The 22,607-nt window shown below is 43.1% G+C and overlaps 2 protein-coding genes across 2 annotated transcripts in view; one reads left to right on the top strand and one right to left on the bottom strand.

Annotated features, from left to right (window-relative positions):
* Window positions 1-780: 780 nt before the first annotated feature.
* The window catches only part of LOC311125831 (sodium bicarbonate cotransporter 3-like), a 71,608-nt gene continuing 49,781 nt past the window's right edge, over window positions 781-22,607 (bottom strand). Inside the window, exons 14-25 of the mRNA XM_084158443.1 lie at window positions 20,480-20,725; window positions 19,990-20,095; window positions 19,392-19,553; window positions 19,131-19,244; window positions 16,408-16,569; window positions 15,199-15,450; window positions 6,638-6,706; window positions 6,149-6,322; window positions 5,841-5,972; window positions 5,672-5,754; window positions 4,730-4,837; window positions 781-3,901 (exon numbers count right to left, since the gene is read on the bottom strand). Of these exons, the coding sequence (XP_084014569.1) occupies window positions 3,820-3,901; window positions 4,730-4,837; window positions 5,672-5,754; window positions 5,841-5,972; window positions 6,149-6,322; window positions 6,638-6,706; window positions 15,199-15,450; window positions 16,408-16,569; window positions 19,131-19,244; window positions 19,392-19,553; window positions 19,990-20,095; window positions 20,480-20,725 (1,690 nt within the window). The 3' untranslated portion in view covers window positions 781-3,819. The remainder of the gene's footprint in view (window positions 3,902-4,729; window positions 4,838-5,671; window positions 5,755-5,840; window positions 5,973-6,148; window positions 6,323-6,637; window positions 6,707-15,198; window positions 15,451-16,407; window positions 16,570-19,130; window positions 19,245-19,391; window positions 19,554-19,989; window positions 20,096-20,479; window positions 20,726-22,607) is intronic.
* On the top strand, window positions 21,132-22,361 carry LOC311118008 (complement C1q-like protein 4; the record flags this gene model as incomplete). Its single annotated transcript, XM_084157587.1, has 3 exons — window positions 21,132-21,294; window positions 21,691-21,819; window positions 21,890-22,361. 3 exons carry the CDS (start codon window positions 21,132-21,134, stop codon window positions 22,234-22,236), a joined length of 639 nt encoding a protein of 212 aa, XP_084013713.1. The 3' UTR covers window positions 22,237-22,361.

Here is a 22,607-nt window from a genome sequence, read left to right as displayed (position 1 = left end):
TTGTCTTCATCATGCATGGCACAACTGTGTCGTTTTTGTGCCCCTAGTCTACCAGGTTGAAGTATATTATAGTATAACATGGTGGTGATTGGGCTTTATTTTAAGGGGTTTCTTACCATCAACACCAAAAGGTGTACCACAAACACTCACTTTGAATAGTAAATGAGCATTCAAATCATTGTGCACACAATTTCCATAGAAGAAGCACAAACCAAACTGTCATCTGAACACTTAAATCTGAATCTGTGCAGAGAAGCCTATTTGGTATTAATAAGGGGAACCAGATGTAGTCACTAGAATAGAGGGAATCAGACTACTGCAGCATTTTAAAAAGTGGCAATCTGCAGTTTGTTATTGTTCAAAGCAGACACCCTGCCAATGAGGGATGGGGCTGGAGAAATTCAACCACTCAAAATGACTGACCATCCATGATATCAAAATTATAGTTTTAATCATGTTTTGAGGCTATAACAGTTACATTTATATTGTTTACAAACAAAGGACTAAAACAAGCTTTTGGTTTCTGATGGGGTATGACCGTTGAACTAAGCGCATGAGGCATTTATAAGTTATTCTTCAAGACTCACTGGATATATTCATTTTAAAAAGTCTGAAAATGGATGAGGCAATGGCAGATTGCCCCTTTAAATCAAAATGGTGACTTTCAGTCTGCAACGTGAGCTTTGTTTGGTTGGCATTTTAGTGTAGATCACACTTCCGTTTATCACCAAGCAATGCAGCTACAACAACTTGTCAATGATTGAGACCAACAAATACTGCTACAATGTAGTAACCTTTATTGCTTTCCTTTAACAACTTCATTTCCATAAAAAAAAAAAAAAGTGAATTTGCGTTATCCCCCGGTTCCCCCTCCCAACCTACAGATACATTTACATTTACATTTTAGTCATTTAGCAGACGCTCTTATCCAGAGCGACAGATACCATTCATTGTACAGTTTAAGAACAAATCATTTAAAACTTCACTGATATCAAACCAAATGTCAAAATGAGGCCAATCAGATCCACTTGATAGGGGACTGAAATGTTTAGTCACATGGTGCTGAAAGATCGCCTGTCCTCAGTGGTCGTCACTGGTTTCTGAGTTCCACATAACAGTACTATAGCACAGTTTATTCTGTTTTCTATTGTTGTACAGCGTAGGGAAGATACTGAGAAAAGGCACCTTGGACAGCTCTTAACAAGCTCCCCAGTAGGCTATGTTTCCTAGTCCCAGCCTGCTTAAGTACTCAACTATCAAGAGATCATGCACACCAAGCCAGCGCAAAGTCAGAAAGAACAAGTACGTACGTCAATTTCAAAACATTCATACGTATGGGGCACATTATTACCCAGAGGGCAAAAGAACAGCTGTTAAAGCTGTTCATTTCTAAACTGTATCATAGGATACTAATGATGAGAACTGGTGCACCTTTTCTTGAAATTACTTTTTCGTGTCATCAAGGTGTTTAGATGGAAACTGTCAGTCATCACAATTATTGAAATTGAGGAGTCTCCTCTCTTTATTGAAGTCAAAACAAATTATTGCACCCCGTACGACTTACACCCAATGTTTCATAACCTGGTGTGTAACATCTATTCAAGTGAGGGGCATTGCGTGGATATTTGTATAACACTATAGATTTAAGTAAAACTAATTCAATGTAATTTCACATAATTCAAACTCATGAATTAAACTCAATCACAGAGCCATGAACAGCAGATTGATGCCTTTCCCAGTAGGACTCCAGTAATAGTATACACATTGGATTATCAACTAAAAGCATTGCTGTTCATTAGCACTAAATCCACAGGACAAAGATTATTTAAGATGATATTTTTTTTTACAAAAATCAGTCTACAACAGAACAATAGCCAATAGAAGAAGAGCGTAGAGAAACCCACCAATCACAGTGTTGTCCAGTGTCAAATAGGAGACAAGGGTTTACAGCTGAAAGAAAGGGAGGGGCAGAGAGAAACACACCAACATCTTCTAGCAACACTAGTAGATTGACAATGAGGGTCAGTGAGTGAGAGCGCTAAAGAGAGAGTGAGAGAGCGAAAGAGAGAGTGAGTGAGAGAGAGCAAGGGAGAGAAAGTGAGTGGGAGAGAGAGAGGGCGATACAGAAAGAGGGAGAGTAACAGAGAGAGACAGAGACACAGAGAGAGAGACAAGGGCCGCATTGAGCCCATTAGTTCCTGAGACTGATCTAAATAGATACATTTATATAAAAAGGTACATATAGCCCCCCCCCCCCTCCCCCCATTGTGGTGCGGCAGGCGTTTCTAAAGTGCACAGATATAAAGACAGGAAATAAAGAACATGAATTACCGGCCAGCAACAAACAACGACCCTGCTGTCTCCTCCTGCCCCCTTCCAAACTCTGCAACGTTGACCAATTCAAAATAAATTAAATGCATTACATATTGTAATGATATAGATAAAAATGATTAAAAAAAACAATATAAAATATATACCCCATAACAGAAAATATTCCATTGGATGTAAACCTTTTAACAGGATAAAAGTGGGTTTCCCCTCGTCATCATAACCAAGTGTAGGCTACAGCTCTGGTAAGACTTCCTTGGTGCAGGTGCACTACACTAGATTAAACCCAGGCTACCACAGCCATGTACAATAACATTATTGAACAGCTTTAAACCTGCCCTGAAGAAGGCATCAGTTTTATAAACTTACTCTATACATATTTTCTTCCTTTCAAGTCCACCATTATGTATGTATGGACACTGCAGGCAACACCCTCGCCATTACTCCAAAAGAACAAGACCGCTCAATCGAGAAATGTGAAAACATTTTGTTTTTGAAACTTCATCTTATTATAGTTTGTTTCCAATTTGGGATTGTTTAAGGTTAGTAAGAGATGTTTGGCAATTAATTCAAGAAATATTCTGCAAACTATGGGCTATGCTATGGTCTGTCATGTTCACTTTGACACAACATCTTTAGCCTTTGAACCTACTATGACTGATAATCTGAATCAACAGCACATAGTACACATCACGGTTTCATGACTCTGATATTGTGAAAAGCCATCTTAAGCTGCTCTTCAGTTTCTTACACTTTACTGTACACACCCATGCGCGCGCACACACACACACACACACACAACAGATAAATTAAATATAATATGTGCTCAAATGTGTTTGGACCTTTTGTTGAGCATCACCTGCTTTCTCAAACATAATGTAATTTAAAAACAAACTGTCTATTGTTCAGAGTGAGCCAGATAGAGTGCAGTCGTTGTGCTCAAGCCACCCTGGGTGCATGGACTGCTGTTAGGCCTACCGCTTCCTATGAACCACCTGGGGACAGGTTTTAAATGCTTACAGCAACTCTTATAATATAATGCACTAAGGGCGATAGAGGCCACTATATGCATTCGTAATGCATTGCACTCGAAGGAAGTGTTACGAGGACAGACAGTACAACATATCACAGAGACAGACTATGGACATGTTGGTAAAAAGCCTGATGAAAGTCATTCCAAGAAGACCCAGTTGTTCCTTAAAAAGGCACACCTGAATATAAAGTCAATGTTTTTTCACCTTAAAACGATGATAAAATTAAAAGACAAATTTCCCTCTGACTAATTTCACAATAAGAACTAAAGAAACATGGCTAACTAGAACTGCTTGTGTCTTTGTCTGCCCCCTTGGCGTTGGTTTGGTAGCAGCTGTTAGGGCAGCGGGCAGGCCCATTAAGGACACTGCCCCCTGTTGTGTGGGAGGACAGGAGGACAACGCCATCTGGTAGGCTAGGGGCAGACGTGGCACTCTCCCTGCTCCTCCCGTCCCTCGTTCATAAGGAGGTCTCAGCATCCCCATACTTCTCCCCCTGGTCGTTCTCCAAGTTTATCTTCACACAGGACACCTTCGCCTGGCTGGGAACAGAACAACTCAATCATCATCACCACCGAAATTCAGTTCATTCATTGAAAAATGGCAATTATATCTAAAGATATCTATTCACAATTAATGAATTAAACTTGAATTTCAGTAAGTTAAATCCTCCAAACCCATTCAACAAATGACAACCCAATACAGTAAGTATGAACCCACTCACCACCCCTTTGCCACACAACGTGCAATGTTGCAAACTGTTTAAATGCAACATTGCAAGACTGAACGTACCGCAGGTGGACCCAAATGCTCTTATCTTTGGTTTCTTTGAAAATATTGCCAGTTCTAAGACATTTGCCATACATACAGTACTATTGATTTGCGAGTTGGTGCTTCATAGCATGTCTATTGTGGGTGGGAGTGGTTATAATTAGCCTTCACGCTCTCCAGTCATTGAAAAGGTATGGGTTCAACTTCTGGACTGTATAGGAAAATAGGGTGGAGGCATAGAAGTATGAGGCTGGATTCCAAAAGGGAACACTTGCTCCCTTCTCTGGCCCTCGCCAATCTTGAGAGTAAGCAATAATAGCCTTATACAAGGTTTCATCAATATTCCTCCACACTTAAAAACATGTGATTGAGACATATTGACATGCATGAAATTAATGTAAAATAGTTTCAGAATGCATTTTCAAAAATATTTAAATTGAAAAGTATTTATTTTTTGGTTTAAATATTTTGTCAAATGATTATCAGATGGTGTGATTTTCTGAGAGGGATGGGAGCATGTTTCTGGGTTTGGCCCCAGCAGCCAGCGAGGAAGAGGAAGGATGAACACCTGAACCATACTGAGGAGTAGTTATAGCTACCTGGCACTATGTTTCAGAGCTTTGGCACTGTCAGAGTTCATGGAGACAGATTTCCAATTGGCGGTTTTGTCCATTTCATCAGAAATGTTTACCATAGAGGGGTCCAAACTGCAGGGGAAACACACACACCACAACACCCTCAATCTGGCGTACACAAACACACATTTCCAAGGACACACTACACACACACCCCCAATGTGGGTCTCATTTCTGAAACATAAACTCATGAATTTTATTTTCTTGGCTGCAGTCAACACAGTATTACAGAGGACCCTTAAAAAAACGATCTATCATAACCTTTATAAACTGCAATACTAAGGGAAATTAGCAACTTAGTATAATAGTCGCTTGACTGCAAGGACAGTCTGTGATTGGTTGTTTTTCTGGTGGTTGTCTTTGTGGTTGTTATGGAATTGAGGGTCAGGGGGGTCATGCATCCACTCTGTGATGATGAAGGACATGTTAAACAACACAAATCAAACACGAAGGCTGTATTTCATTGCACAAGGCTGTCCACTCCCATAGGCTCTTCAGAGGGGAGGAAACAGTGGTGTGGAATGAAACCGGTCCGAGGAGGTTATGGGCAGTTAAATCAACAAGGTGGGAAAGTGGCTGCATGAGGGGTGCATGGTGAGACTAGAGCAGGCCTGAGACTGACTGAGAGACCAACCCCTGCTCTCTCCTCTGCGTCGTGTGGCATGTTGAACTCAACACTGCTGTCACACCTGCTTTGGAAGAGACGGGTCAGGGCTTCAAAAGGGGTTACTTTTCCCTTGTAACTGTTACATGAATATACTACTCCATAGTTCTCCAAAGTGCTTCACAATGCATTACAGAACCAGTGAGGAACAGCACTGATGGGCTGTGGTTAATGGGCTGTGACTTTCTCCAAGTATAAAGGACATTGATATACTGCATCAAAAATTGTCCCCAACCACTAACCTGACTTTGAGGGTCTTGAGGACACCCGGCCCGTCGTAGGGGTGTGCTATGCCCTCTTCCACATCCAGCATGCGCTGGGCCTCCTGTAACCATGGAAACAGAGGGAAAGTGTCAGTGGGACCGTCGTTGGCAGCTCTCTGCGTTAGTCTGTAAGAACAGTCGGACACACCTCCTTGGCTTTCTTCTTCTTGTCGTCCTCCTTCTTCTTCTTGCTCTCAGGCATCAGGTCGTCCAGCCAGCTCAGCTCCCTGTTGGTGAAACAGAAGTCCAGCAGCTTCCGTATAAACACCAGGGCCAACACCTAGAGAGACCAAAATAAATCAGTGAGTTGTACTTTTAACTCTTCGTTAAAATGGCGTCATCCTGACAATCTAGTTCTGCGCCGTCTTTTTGCTTGACATATTCTCTCAGTCTTCAGTTTCTACTTCTGTTTTTTGCTAAGAAAGCACCCTACTAACAGCATATTCGTATTCTTACCATCATGGGGAAGACGACGGCGGCTGCGGACGCCTTGATGACCCACAGCAGTACCAGGCAGGTGAGCTGCACCAGGGTGAACACATGGACCTTCCACAGGGGAACGTAGCGCAGGTAGATCAGGTCCGGCTGGTGCTTGGCTGGCATGCAGAACAGCTTGATACGGTCAAAGAACTACAGGAGAGGACAACCACAACACAACCATGTTCAGACCACAGGAGGCTGCTGAGGGGAGGACGGCTCATAATAATGTCTGGAACTGAGTGAATGGAATGGCATCAAACACCTGGAAACCATGTGTTCGATACCATTCCACTAATTCTGCTCCAGCCATTACCACTAGCCCGTTCTCCTCAATTAAGGTACCACCAACCTCCTGTGGTTCAGATGTACCGTTGAGAGAGTGGGGGGGGGGGGGGGGGGGGGGGGGGGACACTGCAGTGCAAACCTACCTCACTGATCACATGACATAACACCACACAGACTGACCTGGATGCCTTTGAGTGAGGACACACCCATGTAGAGAAACACCCCGTAGAGGACTGGCATAGGGATGAACTAGAAAGACAACACGGGGGACAGAAGTTACTTTTTAGGACTGGCATAGGCATGAACTAGAAAGACAACAGGGGACAGAAGCTACTTTTTAATCATAGTCTTCGCCTTTTTCTCATTTCTTTACCCACAAACCACTAGTGTGCTAAATAATACTTCCCTTTCCTCATCACTTTCTGGTATCGAAAGGAAATGATGTTCCAAAACAGTGAAAGGATGTTGCCTATGGATTGTTCTTGAATTAAGGTGGCATTTGGGCATGGCATTTTGGAAATAATTCTAAATAAACTAATGACTTTAAATATTTTTTACCGTTATGATAACATTGTGACACCAGTTGGAGTAGTAACACCAATAATACTAAAAGGGTGTGTGCGATTGGCTAATAATTTTCTTGAATATAGACCACTCCCCTGATAGCAGTTTGCCACTAGAGGGAATGGTCAATGTCCTTGTACAGTTGAAGTCGGAAGTTTACATACACATCGGTTGGAGTCATTAAAACTTGTTTTTCAACCACTCCACAAATTTCATGTTAACAAACTATAGTTTTGGCAAGTCGGTTAGGACATCTACTTTGTGCATGACACAAGTCATTTTTCCAACAATTGTTTACAGACAGATTATTTCACTTATAGTTCACTGTATCACAATTCCAGTGGGTCAGAAGTTTACATACACTACGTTGACTGCCTTAAAACAGCTTGGAAAATTCCAGAAAATGATGTCATTGCTTTAGAAACTTCTGATAGGCTAATTGAAATAATTTGAGTCAATTGGAGGTGTACCTGTGGATGTATTTCAAGGCCTACCTTCAAACTCAGTGCCTCTTTGCTTGACATCATGGGAAAATCAAAAGAAATCAGCCAAGACCTCCAAAAAAATGTTTGGACCTCCACAAGTCTGGTTCATCCTTGGGAGCAATTTCCAAACGCCTGAAGGTACCACGTTCATCTGTACAAACAATAGTACGCAAGTATAAACACCATGGGACCACGCAGCCGTCATACCGAAAATAGAACTGTAGAACTGTTTGGCCATAATGACCATCGTTATGTTTGGAGGAAAAAGGTGGATGCTTGCAAGCCGAAGAACAACATCCCAACCGTGAAGCACGGGGGTGGCAGCATCATGCTGTGGGGGTGCTTTGCTGCAGGAGGGACTGGTGTACTTCACAAAATAGACGGCATCATGAGGAAGGAAAATTATGTGGATATATTGAAGCAACATCTCAAGACATCAGTCAGGAAGTTAAAGCTTGGTCGCAAATGGGTCTTCCAAATGGACAATGACCCCAAGCATACTTCCAAAGTTGTGGCAAAATGGCTTAAGGACAACAAAGTCAAGGTATTGGAGTGGCCATCACAAAGCCCTGACCTCAATCCTATAGAAGATTTGTGGGCAGAACTGAAAAGGCGTGTGCGAGCAAGGAGGCCTACAAACCTGACTCAGTTACACCAGCTCTGTCTGGAGGAATGGGCCAAAATTCACCCAACTTATTGTGGGAAGCTTGTGGAAGGCTACCCGAAACGTTTGACCCAAGTTAAACAATTTAAAGGCAATGCTACCAAATACTAATTGAGTGTATGTAAACTTTTGACCCACTGAGAATGTGATGAAAGAAATAAAAGCTGAAATAAATCATTCTCTCTACTATTATTCTGACATTTCACATTCTTAAAATAAAGTGGTGATCCTAACTGACCTAAGACAGGGAATTTTTACTAGGATTAAATGTCAGGAATTGTGAGAAACTGAGTTTAAATGTATTTGGCTAAGGTGTATGTAAACTTCCGACTTACATCTACATTTTAGTCATTTAGCAGACGCTCTTATCCAGAGCGACTTACAGTTAGTGAGTGCATTAATTATTATTATTATTTTTTCATACTTCAACTGTATATCTTAATAAAATCAGTGATTTTCAAGGCGGTAACACCAATGACAAAACTGAGGGATACACAATATACTAGTAAAAAAACAAAACGATATATATATATACAGTGGGGAGAACAAGTATTTGATACACTGCCGATTTTGCAGGTTTTCCTACTTACAAAACATGTAGAGGTCTGTAATGTTTATCATAGGTACACTTCAACTGTGAGAGATGGAATCTAAAACAAAAAAATCCAGAAAATCACATTGTATGATTTTTAAGTAATTAATTTGCATTTTATTGCATGACATAAGTATTTGATACATCAGAAAAGCAGAACTTAATATTTGGTACGGAAACCTTTGTTTGCAATTACAGAGATCATACGTTTCCTGTAGGTCTTGACCAGGTTTGCACACACTGCAGCAGGGATTTTGGCCCACTCCTCCATACAGACCTTCTCTAGATCCTTCAGGTTTCGGGGCTGTCGCTGGGCAATACGGACTTTCAGCTCCCTCCAAAGATTTTCTATTGGGTTCAGGTCTGGAGACTGGCTAGGCCACTCCAGGACCTTGAGATGCTTCTTACGGAGCCACTCCTTAGTTGCCCTGGCTGTGTGTTTCGGGTTGTTGTCATGCTGAAAGACCCAGCCACGACCCATCTTCAATGCTCTTACTGAGGGAAGGAGGTTGTTGGCCAAGATCTCGCAATACATGGCCCCATCTATCCTCCCCTCAATACGGTGCAGTCGTCCTGTCCCCTTTGCAGAAAAGCATCCCCAAAGAATGATGTTTCCACCTCCATGCTTCACGGTTGGGATGGTGTTCTTGGGGTTGTACTCATCCTTCTTTTTCCTCCAAACACGGTGAGTGGAGTTTAGACCAAAAAGCTCTATTTTTGTCTCATCAGACCACATGACCTTCTCCCATTCCTCCTCCGGATCATCCAGATGGTCATTGGCAAACTTCAGACGGGCCTGGACATGCGCTGGCTTGAGCAGGGGGACATTGCGTGCGCTGCAGGATTTTAATCCATGACGGCGCAGTGTGTTACTAATGGTTTTCTTTGAGACTGTGGTCCCAGCTCTCTTCAGGTCATTGACCAGGTCCTGCCGTGTAGTTCTGGGCTGATCCCTCACCTTCCTCATGATCATTGATGCCCCACGAGGTGAGATCTTGCATGGAGCCCCAGACCGAGGGTGATTGACCGTCATCTTGAACTTCTTCCATTTTCTAATAATTGCGCCAACAGTTGTTGCCTTCTCACCAAGCTGCTTGCCTATTGTCCTGTAGCCCATCCCAGCCTTGTGCAGGTCTACAATTTTATCCTTGATGTCCTTACACAGCTCTCTGGACTTCGCCATTGTGGAGAGGTTGGAGTCTGTTTGATTGAGTGTGTGGACAGGTGTCTTTTATACAGGTAACGAGTTCAAACAGGTGCAGTTAATACAGGTAATGAGTGGAGAACAGGAGGGCTTCTTAAAGAAAAACTAACAGGTCTGTGAGAGCCGGAATTCTTACTGGTTGGTAGGTGATCAAATACTTATGTCCTGCAATAAAATGCAAATTAATTACTTAAAAATCATACAATGTGATTTTCTGGATTTTAGTTTTAGATTCCGTCTCTCACAGTTGAAGTGTACCTATGATACAAATTACAGACCTCTACATGCTTTGGAAGTAAGAAAACCTGCAAAATTGGCAGTGTATCAAATACTTGTTCTCCTCACTGTACACATACACACGGTGAGGGAAAAACGTTTGCCCACTGACAAAGAAATGATCAGTCTATAATTTTAATGGTAGGTTTATTTGAACAGTGAGAGACAGAATAAAATAAAATAAATCCAGAAAAACGCGTGTCAAAAATTTTATAAATTGATTTGCATTTTAAATGAGGGAAATAAGTATTTGACCCCTCTGCAAAACATGACTTAGTACTTGGTGGCAAAACCCTTGTTGGCAATCACAGAGGTCAGACGTTTCTTGTAGTTGGCCACCAGGTTTACACACATCTCAGGAGGGATTTTGTCCCACTCCTCTTTGCAGATCTTCTCCAATTCATTAAGGTCTCGAACCTTCAGCTCCCTCCACAGATTTTCTATGGGATTAAGGTCTGGAGACTGGCTAGGCCACTCCAGGACCTTAATGTGCTTCTTCTTGAGCCACTCCTTTGTTGCCTTGGCCATGTGTTTTGGGTCATTGTCATGCTGGAATACCCATCCACAACCCATTTTCAATGCCCTGGCTGAGGGAAGGAGGTTCTCACCCAAGATTTGACGGTACATGGCCCCGTCCATCGTCCCTTTGATGCGGTGAAGTTGTCCTGTACCCTTAGCAGAAAAACACCCCCAAAGCATAATGTTTCCACCTCCATGTTTGACGGTGGGGATGGTGTTCTTGGGGTCATAGGCAGCATTCCTCCTCCTCCAAACACGGCGAGTTGAGTTGATGCCAAAGAGCTCGATTTTGGTCTCATCTGACCACAACACTTTCACCCAGTTCTCCTCTGAATCATTCAGATGTTCATTGGCAAACTTCAGACGGGCATGTATATGTGCTTTCTTGAGCAGGGGGACCTTGCGGGCGCTGCAGGATTTCAGTCCTTCACGGCATAGTGTGTTACCAATTGTTTTCTTGGTGACTATGGTCCCAGCTGCCTTGAGATCATTGACAAGATCCTCCTGTGTAGTTCTGGGCTGATTCCTCACCGTTCTCATGATCATTGCAACTCCACGAGATGAGATCTTGCATGGAGCCCCAGGCCGAGGGAGATTGACAGTTATTTTGTTTCTTTCATTTGCGAATAATCGCACCAACTGTTGTCACCTTCTCACCAAGCTGCTTGGCGATGGTCTTGTAGCCCATTCCAGCCTTGTGTAAGTCTACAATCTTGTCCCTGACCTCATTGGAGAGCTCTTTGGTCTTGGCCATGGTGGAGAGTTTGGAATCTGATTGATTGATTGCTTCTGTGGACAGGTGTCTTTTATACAGTTAACAAACTGAGATTAGGAGCACTCCCTTTAAGAGTGTGCTCCTAATCTCAGCTCGTTACCTGTATAAAAGACACCTGGGAGCCAGAAATCTTTCTGATTGAGAGGGGGTCAAATACTTATTTCCCTCATTAAAATGCAAATCAATTTATAACATTTTTTACATGCGTTTTTCTGGATTTTTTTGTTGTTATTCTGTCTCTCACTGTTCAAATAAACCTACCATAAATATTATAGACTGATCATTTCTTTGTGAATGGGCAAACGTACAAAATCAGCAGGGGATCAAATACGTTTTCCCCTCACTGTACATGTTATGTACAGTACCAGTCAAATGTTTGGACACACCTACTCATTCAAGGGTTTTTCTTTATTTTTACTATTTTCTACATTGTAGAATAATAGTGAAGAAATCAAAACTATGAAATACCACATATGGAATCATGTAGTAGTGAAAAAAGTGTTAAAAAAATCTAAATATATTTTATATTTGAGATTCTTCAAAGTAGCCACCCTTTGCCTTGATGACAGCTTAGCACGCTCTTGGCATTCTCTCAACCAGCTTCATGAGGTAGTCACCCGGAATGCATTTCAATTAACACGTGTGCCTTGTTAAAAGTTTATTTGTGGAATTTCTTTCCTTCTTAATGCGTTTGAGCCAATCAGTTGTGTTGTGACAAGGTAGGGGTGGTATACAGAAGATAGCCCTATTTGGTAAAAGACCAAGTCCATATTATGGCAAGAACAGCTCAAATAAGCAAAGAGAAATGACAGTCCATCATTACTTTAAGACATGAAGGTCAGTCAATACGGAAAATGTCAAGAATTTTGAACGTTTCTTCTAGAGTTAACTGCACCTCAGATTGCACAGAGTTCAAGTAACAGACACATCTCAACATCAACTGTTCAGAGGAGACTGCGTGAATCAGGCATTCATGGTCGAATTGCTACAAAGAAACCACTACTACTAAAGAACACTAAGAAGAAGAAGAGACTTGCTTGGGCCAAGAAACACGAGCAATGGACATTAGACCGGTGGAAATCTGTCCATTGGTCTGATGAGTCCAAATTTGAGATTTTTGGTTCCAACCGCCGTGTCTTTGTGAGACGCAGAGTAGTTGAACGGATGATCTGTGTGTGTGGTTCCCACCGTGAAGCATGGAGGAGGAGGTGTGATGGTGCTTTGCTTGTGCCATTGTCAGTGATTTATTTAGAATTCAAGGCACACAACCACCATGGCTACCACAGCATTCTGCAGCAATACGCCATCCAATCTGATTTCCACTTAGTGGGACTATCATTTGTTTTTCAACAGGACAATGACCCAAAACACACCTCCAGGCTGTGTAAGGGCTATTTGACCAAGAAGGAGAGTGCTGCATCAGATTACCTGGCCTCCACAATCACCTGATCTCAACCCAATTGAGATGGTTTGGGATGAGTTGGACCGAAGAGTGAAGGAAAAGCAGCCAACAAGTGCTCAGCATGTGGGAACTCCTTCAAGACTGTTGGAAAAGCATTCCTCATGAAGCTGGTTGAGAGAATGCCAAGAGTGTGCAAAGCTGTCATCAAGGCAAAGGGTGGCTACTTTGAATAATCAAAAATATATTTTGATTTGTTTAACACCGTTTTGGTTACTACATGATTCCATATGTGTTATTTCATAGTTTTGATGTCTTCACTATTATTCTACAATGTAGAAAATAGTAAAAATAAAGAAAAACCCTTGAATGAGTAGGTGTGTCCAAACTTTTGACTGGTAATAAATATATATATATATATATATATATATATATATACACACAGTGGGGGAAAAAAGTATTTAGTCAGCCACCAATTGTGCAAGTTCTCCCACTTAAAAAGATGAGAGAGGCCTGTAATTTTCATCATAGGTACACGTCAACTATGACAGACAAATTGAGAAAAAAATATCCAGAAAATCATATTGTAGGATTTTTAATAAATTTATTTGCAAATTATGGTGGAAAATAAGTATTTGGTCACCTACTAACACGCAAGATTTCTGGCTCTCACAGACCTGTAACTACTTCTTTAAGAGGCTCCTCTGTCCTCCACTCGTTACCTGTATTAATGGCACCTGTTTGAACTTGTTATCAGTATAAAAGACACCTGTCCACAACCTCAAACAGTCACACTCCAAACTCCACTATGGCCAAGACCAAAGAGCTGTCAAAGGACACCAGAAACAAAATTGTAGACCTGCACCAGGCTGGGAAGACTGAATCTGCAATAGGTAAGCAGCTTGGTTTGAAGAAATCAACTGTGGGAGCAATTATTAGGAAATGGAAGACATACAAGACCACTGATAATCTCCCTTGATCTGGGGCTCCACGCAAGATCTCACACCGTGGGGTCAAAATGATCACAAGAACGGTGAGCAAAAATCCCAGAACCACACGGGGGGACCTAGTGAATGACCTGCAGAGAGCTGGGACCAAAGTAACAAAGCCTACCATCAGTAACACACTACGCCGCCAGGGACTCAAATCCTGCAGTGCCAGACGTGTCCCCCTGCTTAAGCCAGTACATGTCCAGGCCCGTCTGAAGTTTGCTAGAGTGCATTTGGATGATCCAGAAGAGGATTGGGAGAATGTCATATGGTCAGATGAAACCAAAATATAACTTTTTGGTAAAAACTAAACTCGTCGTGTTTGGAGGACAAAGAATGCTGAGTTGCATCCAAAGAACACCATACCTACTGTGAAGCATGGGGGTGGAAACATCATGCTTTGGGGCTGTTTTTCTGCAAAGGGACCAGGACGACTGATCCGTGTAAAGGAAAGAATGAATGGGGCCATGTATCGTGAGATTTTGAGTGAAAACCTCCTTCCATCAGCAAGGGCATTGAAGATGAAACGTGGCTGGGTCTTTCAGCATGACAATGATCCCAAACACACCGCCCGGGCAACGAAGGAGTGGCTTCGTAAGAAGCATTTCAAGGTCCTGGAGTGGCCTAGCCAGTCTCCAGATCTCAACCCCATAGAAAATCTTTGGAGGGAGTTGAAAGTCTGTGTTGCCCAGCAAAACAGCCCCAAAACATCACTGCTCTAGAGGAGATCTGCATGGAGGAATGGGCCAAAATACCAGCAACAGTGTGTGAAAACCTTGTGAAGACTTACAGAAAACGTTTGACCTGTGTCATTGCCAACAAAGGGTATATAACAAAGTATTGAGAAACTTTTGTTATTGACCAAATACTTATTTTCCACCATAATTTGCAAATAAATTCATAAAAAATCCTACAATGTGATTTTCTGGAAAAAAAATTCTAATTTTGTCTGTCATAGTTGACGTGTACCTATGATGAAAATTACAGGCCTCTCTCATCTTTTTAAGTGGGAGAACTTGCACAATTGGTGGCTGACTAAATACTTTTTTTCCCCACTGTATATATATCCCTTGACTTTGGTATCATGTAGAAAGACTAAAATGACATTTTTATATATATATTATATATATATATAAAAATGTCATTTTAGTCTTTCTACATCGTACCAAAGTCAAGGGACAGCATTTACCAAATCAATTCAAGAATGATCCCTATAACAGAGTCTCATCTTGATTTGGAACATCCTACCAGTCTATAACAGAGTCTCATCTCACCTTGAGCACAGAGGTCATGAAGACGGAGCAGCCCATGAGGATGAAGATCATGAAGCTGGTGACCCTCTGCTCTCTGATCCCCAGGAACTTGGGCTGTTCCCCGGGGGCCGAGCACTCCGACTCCAGCTTCAGACTGTTTACGTGGGAGATGGAGAGCACAGTGGCTGCTACGAACCAGGGCAGGCCCATGATGGAGCACACCCCCAGCATCACAGACACCACCAGAAGATCCAGGTGGTAGCCACAGCCTTTCTGTTAGGGGGGAGGGGGGGGGGTGACAGTCAGGAGAGAGGACAATCAGGGAGGAGGTGAGACAGTCAGGAGAGAGGGCAACCAGGGAGGGGGTGAGACAGTCAGGAGAAGAGGGCAACCAGGGAGGGGGTGATACAGTCAGGAGAGAGGGCAACCAGGGAGGGGGTGAGACAGTCAGGAGAGAGGCCAACCAGGGAGGGGGTGAGACAGTCAGGAGCGAGGCCAACCAGGGAGGGGGTGATACAGTCAGGAGAGAGGCCAACCAGGGAGGGGGTGATACAGTCAGGAGAGGCCAACCAGGGAGGGGGTGATACAGTCAGGAGAGGCCAACCAGGACACAATACAGAGCAAAGGATGTCCATGACACTAGTATCTCCCAAGCTCAAACTCTCTCAAAACGCATGCAGATGTTGCAAGCAAATCATTGATTTTTCTAAACCTATCGTTGTTATTTAAGGTAAATAGTGTTGGCCTCACCCCAGTCTGGAAATCCAGACCTTGTGTACCTGGTCATGGTTCAAGTAGTGACCTGATCTTGTATTGCTACACATTTACATTTACATTTACGTCATTTAGCAGACGCTCTTATCCAGAGCGACTTACATTATTATTATTTTTTTCATACCCCCTGTGGGAATCGAACCCACAACCCTGGCGTTGCAAACGCCATGCTCTATCAACTGAGCTACATCCCTGCCGGCCATTCCCTCCCCTACCCTGGACGACGCTGGGCCAATTGCGCGCCGCCCCATGGGTCTCCCGGTCACGGCCGGCTACGACAGAGCCTGGATTCGAACCAGGATCTCTAGTGGCACAGCTAGCACTGCGATGCAGTGCCTTAGACCACTGCGCCACTCAGGAGACTACACAATATGCAAGTGCCGCGTTTCCTCTTTGTCACAACCCCTCTCTCTCTCTCTACATATTAGTTTCTGTCTTCCAGTCTTTGTCTCTCACCTTGAGTTTGTGCTCCTTCCTGTTGATGATGACGGCGGTGATCTGTTGATCCATGAAGATGAGGATTGTGCAGAGCAGGGCAGGAATGGCTGCAGCCAGCATGGTCCACCAGGGGTTGGTACCCAGCGGGGAGATCAGCCAGCCACGGTTCTTAGATGTGGGCTAGAGGAGCAGGCATGGTCAGGAAAGAACGTCACAACACATACAGTAAACCAGAGAGTCTCAAATAACAGGTTGATAATACTCTAAAATAGGCCAGTGCTATCCAGGTTTCTCTTTTTTTATAACTGGAAGTTGACAAAATAAATGAGTTAATATTTTCCTTACCTTGATCTCTCAACCAAATCCATTGATAATCAGGACATGGTTATTTCTCTTATCTAGTCTATTTAGGACATTCTTTATCTATTCAGAGTGTCAAGGTTTGTTAGAGCCCCAACACAAATACTTTAAACAAACAACTCTGACCCAGATAAGCACAAAGACACACACAGGCTCCTGGCTGTTATAGCTTAGTGAACTTGGCACATACACCTAACTGATCTAGTTGGTAACCTGACGTACAGTATAATAGTAGGCTGTTAGGGGACTAAATGAAACTTTGGTTTTAGTGTTATACAGTTTTGGTACAATTTTATAAATGGCGACAGATAATTTGTTCGTTCGACATGGTGGGATCTTTTTGTTTCGGTAAAATTAATTATGCGAGAAATGGGGGTGGAAACGTCTTTATGTGCAAATGTTGATATAATAACTGTCATATCGAAGTAAACTTGGGAGTCGCGATGAGATGGTGTGTGGTCCTCCCACTACGACTCGGGAAACCATGCAGTTTATTAGGCTACAGATGAAATAAGTTAGGATGCTGGAGGTGAGGAGCTTGATGCTCCTTTCCAATAAATAGCGAGGGTCTTATTCTGGCGACATGATGGTCAATGTTTGGAAAATAAAAACAGTCTTGCTCTCATACATAATCATCTCAATGTAGACTAGCCTACCTGCACAGCCTTCCATACTGTATCAGAGCTGTTGGCTGGAGCGCACGTGCGAAGACCAGAGTAGGCACATTTGCTATTTAACGCGACAGTTTCTGTGAAAAACTACCGGTAGAGTTGAAAATGCGATGGAAACACATTGAACTTTAGATTTGTATTCGGTACATGAAAACGAAAAGGTACATTTTGTGTGCACTACGTCATCACGCACATCAAACACCACTGGTGGGAAAATGTGCGTATTTTCTTTATGCAGATTTTTGAATATTTGCATGAAAATCTGTCGCCACGGAAACCTAACTACTGTAATGACATTTTCAGGACTAATGTAAAACACAGAGATGATTCAAATAAAAGTAAAAAGCTATATTACGCAAATTAGGCACTTAATATGCTAATTAGGCAGTACGGAATACATAATTACAGTAATTTAAGCCCAATAATTTAAGGTAGGGTTGTCACATTAACACATTTTAATGCTTTATGCAAAACCGTTAGTAACAATTTGAAACCATTTATGAAATTATAATAAAACGTTTTATACTACTTTATGCAAATTAGATACTTAACACACACACACACACACCCCAACACAGACAAACACTTCTCAGCATCCTCATACTCACACAGCACCCCCACACACACTAAGTCTGAACTGTAACACAGAAGGCTACTAGTGTAATAACATAGCTTACTTTTAAAAGGTAGACCTACACTGGAGTTAGGTTACATTGTAATGTTATTTTTGGTGTTGATGAGTTACTTTGGTGATGGGAAGATAAACTGCAGAAAATAATTAGCCTAGGCATAGAAAGATAGATGGGAAATTTTTAATTCACTGGTATTTAACTATGTTTTTCATCGATTGTCGGGCTGTAGCCACTGAGTTTTTACTTGAAAGAATAAAACCAATCACAAAATTCGCCGCTGGCACATTACAACCACTGCTGCCTCTCGCATGGCTCAATGCCTCAGCAAACTGAGTCATGCATTCCCACACAGCTAGCAATCTAGCGCTCATCATGGAAATGGGGGCGGCAAAACGTGAATTTGGACCAATCCCTGACAACCCATAAACGTAGCTACGAAGCTCTACTTTGTAACCTGCTATGTTTTTTTCATGTCTCTGAAATCAGCTGAATGACAGAAGCGAAGCGAAAAACGTTTTACCTTACATTTCAGTGAAAAGACGTCAGATGACCATGAAACACAGTCAGGACATTCCAATACTTCTTAGCAATACAATGTAACATCGATCTTACTCTGATAGGTTGAGGAATACCTTCCACCAAGAGCAAATATGAACACAACGATTTTGCGGGATTCACAAGATTCCCACAGATTTGAACGTTCTTAGCATGGTACTTGCTTTACATTTGGGCTTATACCTCGTAAAATGTCACATTCAGTATTGTGATTTTTAGACATGGTTAACAATTGCCATGTTAATGTTTTCAAATGATTTATGATGTATTTTGATGACCACATTGACATGTAGTCTTATTTTTTATTACAATTCTCGCATAGCGTCCATTGTTTGTGGTGTCACCTAACACCCTAATAAAAATAGCAGTATCTAGGAGTACTGTATGCAATTCTCAATGGACCTTTTTCCAATATCTGAGATATTCAGATATAACCATTTAGACTTTTTTTTTACGGTTGCAAACAATTTAAAGCCCAGAACTAAACAAAATTCAGAGTTAACTGTTTGAAACCAATACGTACCTCAAAGCGGTCAGGCACACTCAGTTTGGGGGAGGGAATGCCCACCAGGTAGTCCACCAGGACCATGATCATGATGGTCAGGAAGACCGCAAAGTCACTGATGGTCGACCGTACCTGGAACACAGAAGGACCGAGAGTGAGAACGAGGTAAAGGTTCAAGTATAGAGGATCAAACGAAGGGAAAGAGCAGGGTGGTATGGGCCTAAACTCACTAGTAAACAACCCTGACAGACACACAGCATTCCTACTCTAATGCCAAACCTTGGTGGGAAAGTAGAGCTTGGTCTTGAACTGCTTGAGGAAGGAGGAGAGGAAGAAGGTGGTGAAGAAGAGGATGACGGACCAGAAGAGGACGTCAGGGATGTAGGGACCGTGGTGGCTGCAGGCTGGCCCAAATAACTCCCCACGCAGCCTAGAACACTCCTACAACACAGAGACCGGGGGAAGGGACAGTTGAGGGTTGTCAAAATCCAAATAAATGTTATGTCCATGCATGAAAACGTCAATATATTTTACTATTGAAATGGGAAAACAGTACGAGACAGATTACAACAATAAAAATGTACCATGGCCCCCCATAAGCACGTGCACGCAAACACACACACACACCCAGGGGCGCAACTTTGGTTTTAGAAGTGGGGGGGACATAATTATTTTTAATTTTTTATCCAGTAGGATAAACACTCCAAACAGCCTACCAGACCGCTCGGCGGCGTCCGCATGGTCCTAAAGCACACCTTTGCCTAGTTTTGTATCACATTCAATGATAAAACTGGGCAGGACAAAAATGTAATTTCAAAACAGGGGGGGGGGGGGGGGGGGGGGGGGAACATGTTGCGCCCCTGCACACACCACTTACTGTGACATCCAGTTGGGTCCAAGAAATTGATTCTGGTGCGACCTGGCTGTGGTTCCAGACCTGCTGGATCTCAGGCGTGACATTAACAGGCGGAGAACATTGACACCTGAGACAGAGAAGGAACATTAACCTCTACACCGTTCACCTTCTAGAACTGACCTTCTAACTAAACACCTGGGGTAGTTTGGATGTGCAGAGTACACTTCCTTTGAACTATGTAGAAGGTTGTAGCGCAGTGTTCTTACGTGTAGAAGGTAAGGTTGTAGCTCAGTGTTCTTACATGTAGAAGGTAAGGTTGTAGCTCAGTGTTCTTACATGTAGAAGGTAAGGTTGTAGCTCAGTGTTCTTACATGTAGAAGGTAAGGTTGTAGCTCAGTGTTCTTACATGTAGAAGGTAAGGTTGTAGCTCAGTGTTCTTACATGTAGAAGGTAAGGTTGTAGCTCAGTGTTCTTATGTGTAGAAGGTGAGGTTGTAGCTCAGTGTTCTTACGTGTAGAAAGTGAGGTTGTTCAGCTCATTGTTCATGTTGATGGGGTAGAGTTCTCCCAGGTGAACCAGCTTCTCCAGGGCCTCATAGATGAAGATGATGCAGATGAGCGCTGCGAAGGCTTCCTCCGTGAAGCGGGTGATGTAACAGACCAGGGAGCTGGCGTCCGTGGCAACCAGGACGAGGCACAGGAAGGCCGTCCACAGGCCGATGCTGGTCCTCAAGGACAGGTAGGACAGGTCGTAGTCACTGGACAAGGGGAGAGGGAGACAGAGGGTTAGGGAGACCCACACACAATACTAAACAACTAATATGGACAACTTAAAGTACTGGCATTGGTCCTACACAACCCTGATATGTCACAAAAAGGATAAATAATTTCAAACTTACAGAAGTAGGAATCCTAAAACTGAATAAGCAACAACCCTTGAACCATGACCAGGTACACAAGGTCTGGATTTCCATACTGGGGGGAGACATACACTATTTACCGGCAATAGGTTTAGAAAAAGCAATGACTCAGGGAATCTGTTTGCTTGCAACATCAGTGTGTGTGTTTGTTTATCTGTCTCTATAAAGAGCCCAGGAGAGTGGACCCGGTTACAGTCTTCCTCTTCTCTCTGACCCTTTTGATCACACACAGAGGAGAGAGATAATGGCACCCTGCAGCCTTCCACTGCTGGCCCTGGCCTGCCTGTCTCTGTCGGTCACAGCTCAGCCCACCGGGGGGGAACAGGACATCCCCTCCATTGTCAGACAGATCATGGACACTGTGGCAAAGGTGAAGGAAAGGTCTGACCTAACAGCCAGCGTGCTCGGTAAGATGGACCTGGGAAACATGATTTATGCTGTGACGATTTAGGTTGTGTGTGTGTGTGTGTGTGTGTGTGTGTGTGTGTGTGTGTGTGTGTGTGTGTGTGTGTGTAAGCCTGAAATGCCACTATGCATGTGCAGTGGAATAGAGGGAGTTTGTATAAAGACAGATCTCTGTACAATGAAAGTGAGTGTATTCTCATTGTTTCTAGCTATGAAAGAGAGAATGGAATCCATGGAGAAAGAGCTGTAGGCACTGAAAGGTGAGAAAGATGCAACACTCCACAGAACATATGATGCAACTGATAAGAATGTGGTGAGGTTGCACACATGCGTAGACGCATAGACAATTATGAGAACCACTGGTATGTTGATAAATGAATGAAATGTGCATTCCACAGACATTCCTAAGGTGGCGTTCGCGGCATCACTGGGAGGCGATGGACCCCAAAAGACAGGCAACTTCAACAAAAAGCTGGTCTACAAAAAGGTCTTGACAAATGTTGGTGGTGCATACAACGTAGAGACAGGTAATACACACACACACACACAAACCCTCTCCTCATTCTTCCCCTGTTAAAAACAACCCTGTCCTCTCAGGTGAATTCACGGCCCCGATTCGTGGAGTCTACTACATCCGGTTCACGGCCAACGGTCCCTCGGACTTCACCCTGAGCTCCATGCTGTATAAGAACGGTGGCCAAGTCCTTCTGGCTGCTCACGAGAGTCCGTCCGGCGAGGGCAGCGACACGGCATCTAACGGAGCAGCTCTATTGCTGGAGGAGGGAGACAGTCTGCAAATGGTGCTGTGGGCCAACACCCAGGTCTGGGACAACGACAACCACCACAGCACCTTCAGCGGCTTCCTCCTCTTCCCCATGCCAGAGCAGAAAAGCAATAGGTCTACATCCCTCCTCTTCCCCATGCCAGAGCAGCCAGAGACATAGATCTTCATCCCTCCTCTTCCCCATGCCAGAGCAACCAGAGACATAGGTGTACATACACAGTAGCATTGTTTTCCACTGTTTTCAACTGTTGTTAAATCATTGACTGAATTAAAAATAACATTGGAGGTGAACGACTGCTTATTCCGCATATTAGACTGGGCGTTTAGCTTATGACTATTTTACCCCCAGTAGGAACATAAGTTATTTTCCAGTAGATTAAAGATAATTTATCTTAACTCTTGAGATGATCTTTCCTCTTTGAATACTAGGGCCTAATACCATAATACACCGCAATTTCATTACAGACTTCCATTTCAGTTGAGTGTAGGTGTCAGTCTTCTCCTTACCAGCAGATGGCGCTATAGTAACAC

The sequence above is a fragment of the Coregonus lavaretus genome (genome assembly GCF_964263955.1).
Source record: "Coregonus lavaretus genome assembly, chromosome: 3".
Lineage (NCBI taxonomy): Eukaryota > Metazoa > Chordata > Actinopteri > Salmoniformes > Salmonidae > Coregonus > Coregonus lavaretus.
Note: the sequence above shows the minus strand (reverse complement) of the source record. Positions and strands in the feature narration are given on the sequence as shown.